This window comes from Corylus avellana, chromosome ca6 (genome assembly GCF_901000735.1).
Source record: "Corylus avellana chromosome ca6, CavTom2PMs-1.0".
Lineage (NCBI taxonomy): Eukaryota > Viridiplantae > Streptophyta > Magnoliopsida > Fagales > Betulaceae > Corylus > Corylus avellana.
The window spans coordinates 485172-504544 of record NC_081546.1 but is presented as its reverse complement, the minus strand read 5'-3'; the positions used below and the strand labels follow the sequence as shown (position 1 = coordinate 504544).

The window sequence follows — 19373 nt, the reverse complement described above, 5'->3', positions numbered from 1 at the left end:
CAATCACAGTGATGACAACCAATGACTGCCGCTAGCAGTCCTAATCGTTCAATCATGTCAACAGTATGCATAGGTATAGAAACTCTCTCGGAGAGCGAATGATAGATATTCAACGTTGAACGCCTCACAGTAGCTTCATAACAAGCATGCTGTGCAACAATTTATATTGTTCAAATTAAGAGCCTTTCCTTTTGCCAAATGTTTTAATGAAGTCTTCTACACTAAAGGGGATGAAGTGGGGGTAAAGGCATGTATAAGAAAAAATTGCCCTATCCTTGGTGCATTTTAACACTTTCACTGGCATCCATTAATTTTAGGAACTCTGCAAGCAAAATGAAAGAAAGCCAATCTATTGTCTGCTATATACTTAATATAGTTCATATACAGAGGAGCATATTGATACAGAATCCAAAAAAAAGAAAAAAAAAAGAAAAAAGAATACCATGTCAATATGTTGTTAAAATTTCTGCACCTGTTCTAGTAATCAAAATGGTATGCTCAAACTGAGCAGCAGGGCTACCATCAGCTGCGACAGCAGTCCAGTTGTCAGGCCATGTTATACATTCAGTGCTTCCCAGTGTAAGAATTGGTTCTGCAGTAAAACGGGTAGAGTCTTCTAAGATAAAGATTCGTAGATCAAATTTTCAGCTTCATTAGTGTAGAAACGAAATCACAGACTTCACTACCTCATCAAGAAGAAATGCACTCCAAATAAGGAAATTTCATAACAAGCAAGGAAGAAGAGGGATCTTACCCAAGAAGGCGAGACAAATTTTACATTTTTTAAAAATAATTTTCTGCCTTTTGTTTACAAGAACTACAAACTGAGATGTTAGACAGTTTTAAGTGTTTTAATTGCCGAGGAAAAAAAGAAGAAGATAGATTGCGGTTTTTCTCATTATCAGTTTAACTCAAAGAAAGGGCCTGTGCAGGGGGGAGGGGGAGAAAAATGTAAGGGATTGAGAAAACTTATTATGCTATCTAGAGTACCGTGTTTATTTTGGAGTTACATACATGGCACCAAGGCACAGTCAAAGCAAGAACAAACATTTCATTGACAATATGATCAGATATATGTTTGAAAACCTAGTACTGGACATGTTATTTATGGCTAAGATAAGGATGTTAGAATGAAATTAGGCAAGTAAAGCAAGCAAAAATAAACATAAATTGTGTTTGCAACATACCATTACAGTTAAGTGGAATACAAGGCAACAGGGATATGAAAGTTCCCGGTAAGTTGAAATAAAAGATGGACTAATGAACCATGGCAAGAGGACTGAGCAGTTCTTTTGGTTCAGTCAGTACTTATGGAGACTTGTTACTCTGCAGAGTTAACCCAAGTAAAGGTTTGTGATAACTTTTTCTTTCTAATTGGGTGCAAGAGAGACTAACCACCTACATTAATTTATTTTATTTTTTAATTACTCATGTATACTCTCCCATGGCAATAGGAGAGGTTGGCAATAGGCTGCCCTTAATTTCCAGCGACAGGTTAATGCACTCACCAATAGTAAATGTCTGACCTTCAACCATGTGACCAGGCTGGTCATTTCCTGTTAAACAATAAACAATTAGATTACAAGGCTTTGAAGAATATCTATCCACCATAAGATTTGACCCAGAACAGTCAATAAATTAATCAAAAAAATTCCATTTGAGAGAGAGAGAGAGGAGGAGGAGGAGGAGGAGGAGGAGGAGAAAGAGCAAGAAGAAGAAATACTTCCACAGCAAACTATAAAGTCTAAGCCAAATTTAGTAGAAAAGTAGTTGAATACTTGATGATACCCCAAATCAAAGTAATGCACTCAAGTAGAAAGCACTATTATCATATCTTTCTTTTTTTTTTTTTTAAGTAATCGAAAATTCATTAAAAATACAGGGAGTATACAAGAAAGAAGCCTAAATAGTAGCGGAAAAGAGATCTAAGAAAAAATGAAAGTTTGAAATACTAAAATCTGAGGGAGCAGCTCAAAGAAAGAGTGTCGTAAAGAATCATATGTTAGAAAAATGAAGATATATGTATGCAGTGTAATAAATTCTATTATCACTTAAAGAGATGTCACTTATTTTCGCTATAAATTATATGGTATAACAAACAAATTGGAGTGAGTGCAAAAAGAAAAAGATTCCTGCATAAAGGGAAATAAGTTTATAATAATGGGACATTAATTATAGTAATTAATTATTATCAACTCAAGATATTTTGGAACTCAACATTAAGTAATGAGAAGCTAGTTATGCAACACTCCAGTATTTCAGAAAATAACAGCAAACAAATCAACATGATAAGCATCAAACACAAACTGTCCCCAAGGCATTACTGAGCAAACAGAAAGCCTAGTTCACAAATTTGAGCAAGATCTTGTGGTACATTTGATTCACATAAAGAACCTCATTACAAGGTGTCGATATCAACATACACCACAAGAGGTTTCATTAAGATGAGAGTCCCCTTCTAATACCAATATTTACAGAATGGTCTAATATGTTTAGTCTATGGTGAGCCAAAAATTGGTTCAGTTTCCTAGACTGAATCACTCACTAATGGTTGGATTCGTCCTAAGCCAATAAAGCCAGTAAAGTAATAAGATAAGCAAAATACCAAAATCAATAGGTGACTTACGGTGATGATATATAAATGGTTCCGAGTGAAATACAGTTCCCACACCATGCCCAACAAAACGCTCCACCACACCATATCCGTATTTTTCAGCATGCTCACTGAGATAATGATGCAAAATAAAATTGTCATAAACAAGCTCTAAATTAAGTCAAATCAGTCATTGTCAGCACTTAATGAAATGATCATGTATCATCAGTTAAAGCAAATTATACAGGTCACAACTATAGATAACAGCATGCACAAGGACGCCAATTATTAATAACTAACAAAAGTAATGAGTTATGGTTAAATGAAACACATATCCGTCACTTGCCAAAATAAAGGACAAATATCCATCTATTATACACCATGCCTAAACATATAGTGAGGTGGCGTTTCAAAATGGACCAGCTATAACCATCTATAAGGTGAAGAAATTCTCACCCAACAGAAGGCTCTGAAGCCCACCCAATTTCATGTTCAAAGCATTATGCAAGCATCAGCATGCCAATTAGGTGACTGTTAATAAGACAAATAATCTTTTGCACCTGGTCCTAATATTTTATAATCATGTGAAATTAGAGCTGTCCTTTTCAATATAGCATAATAACAACATCCACCTTACTCCCTTGAAAGGTTTACAGTATATGATGTAACACAAAAGATTTTAGTAAGGTTTAATTAATAATAACAGTTACTTAAGGCATCATCGAATTCAAACTACTTCGCAGAACTTCTGTTTTATCCTTCTTTCTTTGATTACAAACAACTCGCTCATTAACTCTTTGAATGGCCGCACCTTACACACTCATTAACTCTTGTAACAAGCCCTGTCCATCTCTTTGGTGGGTCAATTCTTTTCCTCACAGGTTTTGAACTCAATACATAAAGTACATGCTCAATAGATAACCAAGCATTTTTTTTAACTGCATTAATGACAACATATACATGCTAGTACTAATAGTATAGGATAGAGCACAAAGGTACTCCAATATATTCACTGCACAATCCGAATAAGCTATCTCACTATGAGCATGGATCTATTCCTAATAACATCTGACATTTTGATTGGTGTCTGTAAAGTCACTTAGTTTATACATTTTTAGAGTTGACACCTAGTCATCTACTAAAATATGTCTCATTTTCTGATCCAACATATTATGAGAGAAAAAAAAAAGAAAAAAAGAAAAAAGCAATACCTAATTCGCTTTCCAATCTTCTTAAAACTAGCACCATCTTTGCAAACAGCTATGCCTCTCTCCAAGCACTCTTCAGTAACCTACCAGATTATACATAAATTGAACAGTTGTAAGAGAGGCAATGAGCTGATGCTTTATTTCTTAAAATGGATACATGGTTTTGTTAGACAAGAATGGTAGAGAAGAAATATGCTTCCAACTTCAAACAACTAGTGCAAGCATGTCGAATATAATAAGGCTAATGATTACAATTTGCAGGATATCAGACAAACATGTACCTTCACAAGGCGTTTCATTGGATCACTAACATCCCCACAAAGAAATGTTTTTGATGTGTCTCCATGATATCCCTAATACACGAAAGATAGGCCACAAATAGCAAGTAATCAGCTTCTGCTTTAGAAAGTAGAGCATAAACAACGATAGAGTCAAATACCATAGATCATCTACAGCAGGAAACTGCAAAACAATTCATTAATCAATCTTCAAATATTGTATTTGTGCTCCCGTGCATGTGTCCGCTTTTGGGAAATAAATATTGGTAAACAGAAAAACTACTAGTAACATTAACTGAAAGGGGTCTACATTATTGTCAGAACATAAACATGCAGAGGGAATTGTGAAGTTCCAAATTTGTAAAGGCGAGGACACTACACCGCTTGTTCCAATGTACATCACGCCATCAATTTCTTTATTTGCATTTATCCAAGGTAAATACGCATATTGTAACAATGAAGCTTATTCTAAACGCTTTATTCACTAGATTACAGGCACTTGACATCTAGCATATGAACGTACAAGTAGAATATGCAAAAATACTCAATAGTCAGGAATGTAGGACAAGAGACGGTTTCAAGACCATTGCAATTACTGTAAGGGTATCTAAATAAAACAACAAGCAGTTATTCAGTACACAAAATGATCAAATCAGAAAAATTAGTAACTTAAGAAGAAGCATACATTGAGGTAGACAGTCACATCAATGTTTATTATGTCGCCATCCTGCACGTGATATGAGCATTAGTGATGAATGATATGCATACTTTGCAAGCATCAATAGGTAATCCTAGCACGCCAAACCTGTAACTGGCGAGAATCAGGAATTCCATGGCACATGCACTCATTAACCGATGTGCATACACTCTTTGGAAATCCCCCGTAGCCAAGAGGTGAGGGATAAGCGCCAGCATCAATAATCATTTGGTGTACTGCTTTGTCAATTTCATTTGTTGTCACTGATGGCTGTTAAGATACAAAAACATGTCCACCAAAAACATGTCATGTCACAAAGTCTAAATAAACAAACGAAGATAAAGCATAACTAGATTTGAAACGATGAGATAAAAATTAACTGAAGACGGTGTTTATAGTTTGCAATGAGCATGTGTTCCATCATGATGATTGATAAAGGAAGCAGGGTGAAATTCTGAGACCTGTTCCACTTTTAACACTGCAACGTGAACGAAAATGATTGATTTCTATTATCAACATCAAAAGAAATTGCGTCCACATGGATATGAGAAGTCCCTCATCATATTGTGAAGTCATTTGCAGAAGGAAAAATAAAGCCTATGCATTAGACATTCCATTCAGCCAAAATGCACATGACAAACTCAGAATAGCTACCATCCCAATATTATGTTATAACAACCAGGACATCTTTCTTACAGATTACAACATAGCTCACCTGAATTTTTCCTAAAGACCTTCCATTGACCACAATATATCTCTAGAAGATGGAAACAAATATGAAATCTACTTGTAAACTACTCACTGCTGAGTTGTGACACCCCGAAAAGTTAAGTTCCACATTAAGTGGGTGAATTGTGATGATGTTACATAGGCGCCAAGTCCCATATTAGTTCTTTACTAGGTGAAACTTGTTTTATAAATCATAAATGATTTCAGCGAGCACTAAATTGTAACATTGATTGGTTCTTCGGATTTTAGAGTACTAGTGTAGATGTGGCTAGCACTTTCTATTGGTCGTGACATGCATTGTGCATATGAAGTTGTCACACAGAAATAGAGGTCAAATCCAGCAAACCAAATGTTCATTAATTTGCAAAATTAGATCGCTTGTAAATTGTAACTTTATGCCAATTTTCTCAAAGAATAAAACCAAAATCCCAAACAGAGACATGCAAGATTCTGGACCTTTATGTCAAGTTGAACTTCAGTTGCTTTGGAAGTTAAATTAACAAGAGATCTCAACTTATATTGTGAAGCTGTCTAGAAATATGAAAGAGGTTTTGAAAAATATATTTTGATAGGGCATATTGAGAAACAATATTCACAAAGATGGAGAAAAAAATTATGAACCTTATAGATCCTATCACTGACAAAATTCAGCAAAGAAATTCACATTAAATGATATAAACTAAAATGCTTACCCTAACCAATTTTCCAGCATTGTCTAAGACACGAGCAGCAAGCTCACATGCAGCCCTCATGCAAGCAATGCCTTCAGAATCATGAGTTTGATATTCACTTGCAATTTCTGGCAACAAATTTGAACCTACGTAAGGAGGCTTGGGTATGTGATCAGGCACAGGAAGACGTGGTGATACCTTTCCCCGCCTCAATGGTGGACTTCTTATACCCTTTGTCGTAATTTTAAGCTCACGTTCTCTACATTTGAACAAAGAATAAATTAAGAGGCAAACTAAGAATCACACCGACCTTCACTAAAATATGACAAAGACAAGAACATGAAATGAACCACTCAAGGTCCAAATGTTTTAGGTCCTGAAAAAAGCATATTGTTAATGACTAATGACCCTACTCTTTCTGAAAGCAAATGTGTGTGTGTGTGTGTGTGAGAGAGAGAGAGAGAGAGAGAATGAAAGTTGAATTTCGAACTTCAACCTTATAAAGTCTAACAGAATCAACATGGAGATTATGAAAAATAGGCTAATCGGGCTTTCACGCATGTAGAACACAGAATTAAAAGAAATACAAACCATCATTAAATATGCTATAATAATATTAGATGTGAAAAATGTAGTAGCAGATATTGATTCACCTAACATTCAACAATGATCTGAACGTCGAAGCCTATTGGTTTTTCATATTGTTTTACGAACCTCAAAAGGGCCCAAAAAATTACTTAAATGTCATTCCCAAGCGACGTCCAGAAAACCTCTATTCATTTCATAAATTAAGCTTCTAAGTTCTAAGCCACGGCCCACAAAAGCTAATTCTACTGAATATGGTATAACTAAATTAAAAGTAAATAAAGCTCAGAAGAAACAAAAAGAGAGAAAATGTGACCACTTCATAAACGTGAACTATCTTTATCTATTGAAAGAACACCATCTATCATCTATTGCCACTAACAAGGGTGCATTTTAAAGAAGGGTCTTAATGGCCCTTCAAATTGATGTACCTTTTGATTCTCATGGCCTCCGCCAAACCCGATAACTTCTTCGAAAAAACAACGAGTTGCTTTCGAGAATGTAATTGCTTTCCTGATATGAAAAACCACATAACACAAAATAACGCCATGATTGGAATCAAAGTTAGCAAAGTCGTATTACCGAAAGATAAAAACATCCATACATTCCCCTGTGCTTCCATGGGGGAGCTAGGGGAATAGAAGAAACGAAAAGAAACTAAACTTTCAAACTTTTCAAGATTCATGTTAATGAAACGAAAAAGACCCATTAGCTGAAACACATGATTCAAAGTTTCTTAGCAACCGATAAGAAGGATGGTGATAGAATCGTTGGTGTCGGTGACAAAACAAAACAAGAAAAAATAGAGAGAATGAGAACAGTGAGGGAGCCACAGACCAGAGAGAGTCGAGGCTGAGAAGGTGACGGGGCGGCCCATGAAGATATTCGACTTTGATGAAGATGATAAGGCTTCGCCATGTAAGGATGATGCCAGCTGCAGCGTCGCACTGCTTGTAGCGAATGCCATTCTCCACACACACTGGCACACACACTCGCACAGAGGATAACAGAGCGGAAATATGGGCCGGGTCAATATTGAAAATGAAGACGCCTGGACCTATCCTGCGAAGATGGGCCGATGATTACCCAAAACAAAAGCCCAATCTATAGCAGATCCATAACAGCGTTCCATAGCTTTTACAATTTACTTTTTTGAAGGGAAAAAGGTAATAACAAAAAAGGAGGAAAAAAAAAAAAAAATCAGATTTAGCCCTAAGTTTTTATCTGATTTTGACTTGTGACTTTTGACTCTCAAGCGGCATATTAGAAAATAATAATAATACTAATAATAAATAAAAAATAAAAAATCTCTCAAGCAAAGCATTGTTTATTCACCATTACTATTTTTTTTTTTTTTTTTTTGTATTCAACTACGGGAAAAGGAAAAGGAGACAAACAAAAAACACAAAAACATATTATAAGAAAGGGTCTTTGTCACTCCTAATTCTTAAAATCGAAAGAAAATGAGAGTTATCAGGAATGCTTCTAAATACTAAGTGGGAAGCGGCCCATTTTGCAACCGAGTATGCCCTGGGTATTGGCACATCCATCTCAAGTAATGACAACATGTTTTCTTTTATGTTTATCCGCACGGATCTAATTGTTTTGGGGTTTATTGTTTGATTGTCCAACCTTTATTTATTTATTTTGTGTTTCACTAGATGTAATGCCCTCTCCCTCTCCTGTCCTTATTGTTGCTCGGAAAAATACAAAACATTAATAAGAAGCTAAAAGGAAAATATCTTATTATCCCTATCAATGTCATCAGTGTCTTGCCTCATGGCTGGCAACCTCATTTTGCCAGTCATCTTTTTTTGTTTATTTTTCCTGCACTTTTTTCATTGGTAAAACACTAAAACATGTTGCAGAATGAAATAGTCATATATTTGTTAATTTGTGCATTGTCTTGGTGACATTTTGCTTTTGTTTTCTTGAACACGGTCATTGGTAAATTGACTAAATTCACACCGTCGAACTAATACTAGTCCTTTTTTTTCACCTCTTCACATAACAAAGAGAGTCTTGGATTGAATCCGTGAAAGGAGAAAAATAATTATAAGAAGAAAAACATTTGTGTTAAGGTTAGTATAACATTCACAATGATTTGAGTACACAACAGGATTAATCATAGGTCACTCTATCAAGCGCACACATCTATGGCCATAAATATTTAATTAGATGCACTAAAAACTCAAGATTTATGGAATTAAGAGTTATTCTATTTATTTGACATGAGTCATATCACATGCTTACACATATCACTAAGTGATTTTCAAATTGTTTTAAGATAAAATCTTATGTTCGAAAAATAATGCCTCACTTCCTTTTCTTAAGAAGTGTTGTAATCCTTCAGTTAGACTAACATTCCCAGATCAAAAGGGATTGAATCAACTTAATCAAGTTCAACAATCTGATTCAATTAGTGGGTGAGCTTCCAGCCCCACACTCTGCACGACCTGCCTTCATTCATTTGTTCAAAAGAGAAGCATAGTGGCCATCTGTCGGAAAGACCTGCCAGCATCCCAGCTCATGCATATGAATAGGTTTGAGGGCTTCAGATAAATTTGCTTTTAGGCAATTAAAAAACAAACACAATTGGCTTGTTTAACTTTGGCTCCCCAAAGCTTGTCCCCCACGTTCAGCAAACGAGATATGACAAGAAACTTAAAAGAAAGAGCGAGCTCCATGGATTCCCACATACGAGAACAGTTTGCAGCAATTCTTCGATAGCCGAAACAACAGGCCACCTGCAAAATAAGAAAAAAAGAAGTAACATCCGCTGGTCTCCAAGAGACCGAAGATGCTCCGATGCTTAAGACAGTACATTATTTAACAAAATAACTATATAGAAAAAAAGTTTAGAGAAAAAAACATATCTATTAGTCCTCCGCATTTTTGGAGAGAGCAGCACTTTTTAATGCGACTCTAAATATGGCCTTGGGATGCTTGATACATGGCGGGCTGAAATTGTTTGATCAATGGTGCTGTTATTTCCCATTATATTTGTTGTAGCATGTGTCATACTAGGTGGTATCCAGATACAAGGCTACTAATGTTTTTAGATAAAAAACTATTTACAATCTTTATCATATCCGATGCAATATCACTCTTTTCTTCCTCAAGATCAGTATTGATATTTCTAAAAATCCTCACATCACGTTATACAGAAGATGATTTTCTTAAATTCTTGCCCACAAAGATGATAATAGGTATTTCCACACTTATCTTCTCATGCTCTTTTCATCATGCTCCCGTCATTTGACTAGCTATTGTTCTGGTCACCCAATTCAGATTTATGCAGAAGAAGTTTGGCTTTCATCAATTCCTTCTATTTTAAGGGTGCACATGCCTAATATCATCTTTGTAGGCAAGGATTTGTGAACTCATTTCTATACAACACGACGTGAAGATTCTCATAAGCATCAATATTGATATTGATAAGAAAAGAATAATAATGTATCAGATATGATAAAGAACATAAATAACTTCTTACCTAAGAACATAAGTAGCCCTTTATCTTGATGGCGTGTGTATGGAATGTTACAACAAACATAATGGTAAGAACGGGAGCACCAAGAACTATACAAGAAGTAGCTGCCTCCATTTCCATCCTCTCCCTCTACGATTTCTACCATTTCGTGAACTTTGGATTTCACATTTAACTTTCTAATTGTTACTTTAAAAAGAGGTCCGGCGATTCTCTCCATCACCTGCATTTATTAACTAAAATCTTACAAAGAAATTGAAGGAAGAAATAGAAAAATTATGAATTTCTGCAGCTTACTTTATGCCATCTCTTACTATCCATGAAAATTCTTATTTCAAAATACTAAAGTGACCTTAAAGAAATAGATTTTTATAACTATAAAACTATCCATCATGTTGAACTCAGACTGAGAATCATCCAGAGTCGCCTATTTACAAAAGATTATGTCCTAGTTTATAAAAGATATAGGTAAAGAGAACACCAATTTAGTACATTTAAATTTTCTGGAATTATAGCTTTCTATTTTCAAATTAAGAACTGGATCCAAATAATAACTATGTTAAATTGGATGAGACATCTATCAAAAACTAGATCCAAATAATAACTCGTATGCATATGATTCATGTCAAATAATAACTCTTAATCCTATAAATCTTATTCATATATAATAAAACAATGATAAACGCTTACTCAGAATTAAGATTGTAATTGAGAAAAATAGCTAAGTCTAAACTACTACTTCCAAAAGGAACTGGAAAAAGAAATCCACGTTTTTTCCACACAAAAATCCAAGATCTATTAAATTAGATACTGGGTATGCATTTAGTCTTAGCCTTTCACATAATAAATTGCGGATTTGCTTCCTGGTGGGCAACAAATGCCCAGTAATTCATTTTACAAAATTAAAGAAGATACCTTTGGTTTGAGGGAGATCTGTGGCCTGCGATGACAGGATACGCTGTCGTTAGATGAAGCCGGCGATAGCTCAAGAGAGTGTGAGGCAGAGATGAGCTGGTTCGAAAGAGAGGGGAGTGTCGATGGTGAAAAGAGAAGCTGGAGTGAGATGAGAGAGAGAGTAGTGTGATTAGGGTTTGTTTCACTTTGATTCGAAATATATAGAAGGTTGTTGTTTTTTTTTTTTTTTGTGGAAAATAAGCCACGTGCCATTATTTGATTCGTTATGATTCGTTTCAGGTCTGACTTTCTTGAAAATGGGCTGGGACAATCTTGAAAATGAATAGAGCTGGGCCAATCCTGCTCATAGGGATAGCATCACCTCAATAGCCCAATCTATAGCACATCCATACAAAGGTTTTTGAAGAAAAAATGTAATAACAAACGGGCCAATCTATATGGCTCGTTTGGCAACAGTTTTTTACTTTATTAGTGAAAAAAATACTTGCAAATTGCTTTTACATTTATATTATATCACAACTAAAAATAAAACGCACACTCTAAAAAGTTTTATCAAACAATTCAAATTTATATATATATATATATATATATTGGGTTAAAAAAATTTTCTTCAATCTAATATATTAAACTAAAGCGTGTTCGACCGATGAAATCATATACGTTTGTGATTCTCATATTTATTTTTTAAAATGTATATGAAAGTTAAATTAAGTCAGTTTAATAAAATAAAATATTCCTAACCCAATTTGAAGAAAAGAAAAAAAAAAGCGTAACAAAAGCAACTCAAACATGAGACATCACAACATAACCTACGCCACACAAGATGGATGCAGGTTCCGACAACCCACGTAGAGTTAGGGGCAATAGAAAAATCAGCCCAAAAAATCCGCAAGATGTGACAAAATGATACATCATCGGTGATTGGGTGTCCCCAGTTGAGATTTAACCTGAAATTGTGAAAGAGGCTGAACCATAAGCTTTACTATTTCGGTTTGGTTTGGTTAGAACTGAGCTATCTATCGAGAGAGAGCCCGTGAAAGTTTTCACGTACATTAAATTGTTTGTTTTTGTGTTGGGTCAACAATTTCATGATGCCATGCCAGTGAAGGTATATATTCTCTCTTAGCTTGACCTTGCCCAGAATCTTTCATTCGAATCCATCCGTAGCACTTAAATATATATATATATATATATATATAACACATGCATTGAGATCGATTGATGAAATGGGGCTCAGAAAAATACGAACGAAAGAGAGAGATGATTGATGAGATGTGCAAAGTTGCAGAATCAATCAGTGGGAACGTCGCAGGAAACTAATGGTCAGATCAACTTGAATGAATTCCTAGGTATTTCTATGGAAGTTACGTAGAAGATACATGAAAAAGGACGAACTAATTAAGAAACCATCTATGGATCGTATAAAAATAAACGAAATTTAATTTAAAAAATAAATAATGAAAAAAAAAATATTATGGTTTAATTTATCTTAAGATTAGATATGTGTATTAAAAATCTGGAAAGTAAAATTGCTCGAATTAAAAATATTTTATTTTAATAATTTGTGTTAAATTGTGGTTTATTTAAAAATAATAATATATATATATATATTTTTTGTAAGTATAAAAATAATATTTTTAGATTGTCAAAAAGATTAATTTTAGATTGTCACTTTTGAAAAGCCAATGACGGCTGATTTGATACACACCAAGAGTATAGTCTATAGATGCCACTTTTGTATTTAATTTCACTACTTTTTCAAAATTTAAAATAAATCTTCCCATCTATTTTCGCGTGTATAGACCATTTGACACGTTATTTAAAAATAAAAAATAAAAGACTATTTTATATAATCTCTTCGTCACATCATCATAAACAAAATCGCACTTAACGCATTATTAAATTGAGGGTTATTTTCCACACCAAATTCATTACTGTTACCCTTATATCACAATTCTTCGCTTATAACCATTTATTGCCCAATAAAAATAGTCTATTATCGAAAGTAGATAGATGGATTGATTTTACATCGACAGAAAGCATAATGACTAATTTTATCATTTTTAAAACCCAAGAAATAATTTGATACTCACCAAAAATACAAGTGCCAATTTTATATTTAACTTATAATTAATATTCTAACAGGGTCAACACCCTTTTTTTTTCTACTTATAGGACGAGTTCAAAATACAACAATAAAAAAGCTGAAAAATATTGTCTTAGAAGTTGAGATTGATTATATGGACCCTATGAGAGAAAAATATTGTCATGGAAGCATTTTTAATGAATAAAATGATTATTCTATATAAGAAAATCATGAATTGAGGTTACACTAATGGAGATTTTTCATTTCCTTCGCCCTCGGTGTTTGGAAGGCATTCCAATGTGAGCACCTGAGGTATATATGGGTTTGATCAATCTTTACAGGCTTTGATTAAGTCAAATGCCTAATTTCAAGGAATAATTAGATTTTAAGTAATTATTTTTAGCAGAGCAAAATGAAAAAAGTTTTATTATGAGCCTTTTCCATAACATGGGACATGGGGTGTCTTGCCTCATGAGTGATGGCTGGCAGCCTCATTTGGCCAATCTTCTTGAGACAAGATCTATTCAAAATGATTTCAAGATCTTCAGCATCCTGTTGCCACCAATCTCGTCTACCTAATGCACAGTACTTATTATACACAAATAGTACTACACTTGGTTTAAGGTAGGCCAAAAGTGAAGGAACCTCTCATCAAACCCAAACTGCCTCTCTCTTCTTATTAGACGAATGAGTGAATGACTTCCAAGTTGCACCCACTTTTTTCTTATTTTCTTATTTGTTGTTTTTTATTAAATAAAAAAACCAAGATTAGCTATTCTCTTTTTGAGGGCAACTGGGCAAAAGGTTCTTTCTTTCTTCCACTACTGCTAATAGCCGTCTCTCTTCCCTCGTGAGGAGGCCTTGTTTGTCAACATTAGATATTTTGGGAAAGCAAAAAACATCCACAAAGCACAACTTGACAGTCCAAAACCATGAACAAAACAACTTTGTAAATTCCCTTTTTTTTTTTTTTTTTTTCATTTGTAATATTTGTTGCACCTAATTTAAGCTTTCTTCAGGCTTTTGTTTTGTAATGTACAATTCTTCAACCTTTTGCAACTTGCAGGCTGCAGCTGCACCGCCACTTTCCTTTCCCGTCGCCACTTCCCATTCCCCTCCTTCCTCGCACCATTCACAAAAGGCCAAAAAAGAACAACAAAAACAAAGAGAACGATGGAGAGAACAAAAAAAAAATAAACAAATAAAAAAAAAATTGTTACAAAGCTCCAACCATTCTTGGTTTCTTGCTACACTCTAACGCCAACAGCTCCATCTCTCTCATTCTCTTCCCATGGCAGCCACCAATACTCTCCACGACCCCACCGACAGGTATTTGCAGAATGTTGACCCCAAAAAGCCTAACCATCTGAACCTGCTGAACCGGGAAAACCGGGTTTGATAACCCGACGACAACGGACTCCGTCCTCACCTTCCAATCGATGTAAAGCTGCTTGTCCGGTCCGGTCGAGCGCTGAAAACTAACAATGTCACCGGCCTTCAAGTTCTTCTCCTTCACGAACCGGCTCCAACCCTTGGTCAGCACATAACTCTGGCTGCTGTTCCAATAAGAGTACCGAAACCTCCACACTTTGCCTCCAATATCCTCGAAATTCAAGAGTACGCCTTTGGAAGTGCTTGCGCTTTGTAAAGGAAAGTGCTTTTCGGCATGTTGCTTCGGGATCACGAGCCGGTTCAGCTTGCCGACATCGCTCGGCGTAACAGCTTTCTCGAAAAGCTGCTCACGCGCTTTCAGAAACCCGGCTGAGCCGAACGAGGCAGCAGCAGAGCCGTCGGCTTTAGACCTTTTCCCATTGCTGTCCAAGCCGCGGTTACGCTTGCTTTGCTCCAGCTCATCATTGTACGTGTGCTTCCTGAGCATGTCGACGATCTCAGCCTTGGAATGAGAGTTCAAGAACGCCGTCTCCACGTCATCCTCTTCGGTCGTCGCCAACGGTTTGAAGTTGGTGACGGCGTCGCGGCCGCGGAAACGTTGCGCGGCGATGTCATAGGCCCTGGCGGCTTCGTCTTCCTCGTTGAAAGTGCCGAGCCAGACCCGCTGGTGCTTCTCGTAAATCTGGGCACCCCATCGGCCGTTGGGCTGGGGAACAACTCCCTTGTACTTGGAGGACGGGAGCTTCCCACGGGATTCAGCTTCGATTCCGCTTTCAGAGTCCAAGATTATGCTGGTTATCACGCTTCCGACACGGCAGAGACTCTCAGGCGACTTGGTGGCCGGTAACGGCGAAAGGGTCGCCGGAGAAATGGATATAGAGTCAGTACTTGTTGTGCTTTCATCTATGCAGCTTCCATCCATGTTTTTTCAAGAAGAGGAAGAGGATGTGTAATTGACAATGATTAGGATACAAAAGGAAAGGAAAGGAGGAGAGGAAGAAGTGGTATGAGTGTGGGTCGTTTGAGGGTTGAATATATATAGAACCCCCCACCCCCAAACTTTAATTTTTTTATTTTCTTTCTATTTTTATTTAGTTAGGGCGTGTTGGAGAGATATGGGGATGTAGGCGTGGTGGGTCAACCCAAGAGAGATGGCAAGGAGCCTGGAAGATTCATGGGGAGAGAGAGAGAGGAGTGGGTTTTGTTTAGGGGTCATAGTATGTGTGGGTTGGGTTGTGGGCTGTGTATGTGGGGAGGGTCCCACTCTAGCAAGTTGATGGGGTTCACATGAGTGTGGACCGCGTTTTAGTTGAGTTCATCCCCCCCTGAGCCTTGCTGCTCCTGCTGAGAGCTGACTCGCCAACATGGCTTCTCTCTATCTCTCTCTTTTACTTCCTCTTTTAGACAAATTCTTTCTTTAATTTAAATCATAAATATGCATCTTATCTGATACTGATACTTCGTCAAAATCTGCTCTATTATTTGTTGTTGGGCGCCAGACCAATTGAAATCCAGATAAGCATGACGACAAAGGCAGAGATGGAAGGGAAGGGAAGGGAAGGGAAGAGAAGAGAAGAGAAGGGAACTTCCGATAGGATGGCTTGTGGGGCTCAAGTTTAATAATAAGAGGGAGAGGATGAATGGATAGGCATTCAAGACAAAGCTCCTCATCCAACAAGAAATTCTCCACCTCCCCCCATAAGTCTTACCTGGCTTAATTTCATTCGTCCTCTCTAGCTTTTCCCTTGTCTTATTGGCTAGATTCACCTTAATATCTATGAAAAATAAATACAATCCATCTACTAAAAAAAGGAAAAAAAGTAAAACCAACGTTCCATTATTTCCAAGCTCCCAACCGACATTGACATTTCTCCCCCCAAGTGGGTACTCTTTTGTCTGTTTCCCCCCTTCATTGTTCCCAATTAATTCCCTTTAAAACAGATAGTAACCCTGCAAATCCCTTTTTTATCCCACTATAATTTTATTTTGTTTATGTTGCAATACTGATTCCCCTTTAATTTTTTTTTTTTTCTTCTTCTTCTTCTTCTTCTTTTTAATTTAAACGCTAAATAACAGCACCAAGTCAACAAATTAAAAATAGTAATAAAAGGTAAAATAATAGTAAAATAAAATATTTAAAACCTGGGGGGTATTAGTCTATTAGATCAGGTTTTGTAAGGATATGATGGCTGATTTTCCATGCACAAACATCATTTGCAACAGCAATTTTACGAGTGGGGCCCAAAACTCGTAAAAAAAATCAAGCGGTGATTTTTATTTGTGGGCCAAGTGATTTTTGTTTTCTTTTGTCGGAGCAATGGCAACTTGACATGTCTCTCAATTTTTTTTTTTTTTTTCATTTAGAGCGAAGAAATCATGAAGCCGGTGATGATATTACACGTGTGATGTTGTACGGACCAGTCCTCGGTCTTTGGACGGAGCCCACATGCAAGTTGATCAAAAACCGAGCGCTGGAGGCGGGTGGGTCAGTGGTTTTGGTGGGGAGGGGTTCATTTGGATGTGGTTTTAGCTAGTCACTCAGCTGGGTCCTACCAAGGGATTCCACCCCCTAAATATCATTTTGGTTTTATTTAATTTTTAATGTGGTTTGAGAAGAACAGAATACGTACGTTGTGCATACGGCAAATGCTATGTATAAATATGTATGTATATGGTTTGGGTGTCATGAAAAGACCAATAATGTGATGGAATGGACGTGGGATTTATCGTGCTTAATGGAGCCTATTTGGCTATTACTCCTTTTATTTTTTTCATCATGTTGTTGGTGTCCGGTTGATGGGGGTTGCTCCTATCATCATCACATTTCTTCTCTCTGCTGCTTGGGAGGACACATAAACAAGTCACGTCAAAAGCTCAAATAACTTTGCCATCCTCCTAATCACTATTTATCCCTTTCCTATTAAGACATAATCTTATGTTTGGATTGTTGATATTTATTTATATAATAAGTGTAATAGAGTTTTGACGTTTATTATCAATTTTTCAAGTGCCAAAACAAAAGAAAAATAATAGATTAAGCAGATTTCTTAGTTAATTTTCTCATTTTTCTATCCCCTAGTAGTAAAATCTGTCACGTATGTAGTGGTTACATACGTCAAAATCTATGGAAATCCAATAATTAAGATGCATAAGAGTTGTTAAATTAATTAAAATATTATTAATTTAAAATCAAAATCTTCAGACTCCTTAAGTTTGAATCACTTAAAATAAGTTATGTATTGTTTGATCCCACATTAAATAAAATAAATAATAAATATCAGAGCATGTATCACGCATCAAGAACTTTTTATATCGTCCCTGTTTTGCTTCATAAGATTAGTTGATTAAGATTAATCTATATTATCCTTTACATCACTTTTTATGTTTGAGCCGTCTTACCTCTATTCAAAAGAATCAAAACCCAATTTACAAATTAATAGTTAGAATTAGCAAATTACAATTGAAGCTCAAAGCATGTAACGATTCAAATAAAACGTTAGCTATACCTACTCCATAACTTTAAATTGCCTAATCAAATCGTTATTAGAGCTCTTCGGAGTTATTTATAACACTCGATCAATTTCATCTAATATATGACTTAACACTTATGAGCTCATTTATATTTCACAAATATATATATATATATATATATATATATATATATTTTCAATATGAGGCTAACTTTTTAAAATATCATAAAGCATTTGTTGACATGATCATAGCTGAAAATGCTGTTTGGTGCACTTCTACCGGATCCTTCCTATCTTTAATCATCATCTTCATCTACACGACTTATTTTATAATAATGGGTCATCAAATTGGTCATCAAATAAGTCCATCTATCTATCATGGTTTATCTCTTAGGATGGCTCACGATGCATATCGTTTTCACTCGGATGAACCCCTTTTCCCTTTTGCTATAACTTGCTTTTTGAAACTTATCTACGCATTGCAATAAACTATGTATTAAAAGCTAATCCTGTTAAGGGCATATCCATCCATTCCTTTCACATATCCTGGACTGGCCAATCAATTTCTTGACCAAGATTTCTATATTTGGATTGGGTATCCATCAAATAAGGAACGTTGTTAAATTTTCAGCAATTTGTTCTATAATAAAATAATTTAGGCAGCAAATTGTTAGAAATTCAATGAGTCTGTCACGTAGACCTATTAAGATAATGCCTAGTGGCTAGTGTGCCTCAAAAGCCCAAGCATGTGTTTATCGCCATATGTAGATTTTTTTATTAAAATAGAGAGTTTGTGTTGATCTTCAAAGAGTTTTGGATTAATTTATGTGCATGACATGTTCCCACCTTCCCACTACATCGGGCTTTTCAGTTGGAGATGACTCATTATAAGACTCGAGAATCGAGATTATTACGCCACGTCATAGAGGGCGCCGGCGCATATGCAACAACCATGTCACAGTGAGTAGGAGTCGATTACACACTTGTGACGATATCAAATATATTTGGGAATCTCTGAATAGGATGCTGCTTTTTTTTCTTTTTCTTTTTCTCTTTTGAAAATAAATATGATGATTATCATTAATAAAATAACTGATGTGGAGTATAAGCCTCTTTTAACAATCAAAAGATAGAGCAATTTGCTCCATCAAAATAATGTTACTAATACAATTTGAAATTTGATATCTCCAAATCCTATCACTGCCATTTGTAATAGCCTCCCTTGCGAGTCGATGTGCCGCTTCAATTTAAATTGAAAAATA

General features: G+C 35.8%; 2 protein-coding genes and 1 long non-coding RNA gene across 3 annotated transcripts; all 3 read right to left on the bottom strand.

Moving 5' to 3' along the window:
- Window positions 1-254: 254 nt before the first annotated feature.
- LOC132184856 (methionine aminopeptidase 1B, chloroplastic) lies at window positions 255-7760 on the bottom strand. The gene is made up of 10 exons (XM_059598635.1): window positions 7599-7760; window positions 7193-7274; window positions 6198-6435; window positions 4885-5046; window positions 4765-4806; window positions 4083-4154; window positions 3805-3884; window positions 2627-2724; window positions 1509-1556; window positions 255-592 (listed from the first exon to the last, which is right to left on the bottom strand). The coding sequence occupies exons 1-10, from the start codon at window positions 7726-7728 to the stop codon at window positions 447-449; spliced, it is 1098 nt and encodes a 365-aa protein (XP_059454618.1). The 5' UTR covers window positions 7729-7760; the 3' UTR covers window positions 255-446.
- A 1198-nt stretch (window positions 7761-8958) lies between these two features.
- On the bottom strand, window positions 8959-11328 carry LOC132184307 (uncharacterized). The gene is made up of 2 exons (XR_009440550.1): window positions 11164-11328; window positions 8959-10471 (listed from the first exon to the last, which is right to left on the bottom strand). It is a non-coding gene; the product is annotated as an uncharacterized LOC132184307 (long non-coding RNA).
- A 2842-nt stretch (window positions 11329-14170) lies between these two features.
- On the bottom strand, window positions 14171-15753 carry LOC132185056 (AP2/ERF and B3 domain-containing transcription factor RAV1-like). Its single transcript, XM_059598875.1, has one exon. It carries the CDS (start codon window positions 15561-15563, stop codon window positions 14466-14468), a length of 1098 nt encoding a protein of 365 aa, XP_059454858.1. The 5' UTR covers window positions 15564-15753; the 3' UTR covers window positions 14171-14465.
- Between the last annotated feature and the right edge of the window lie 3620 nt (window positions 15754-19373).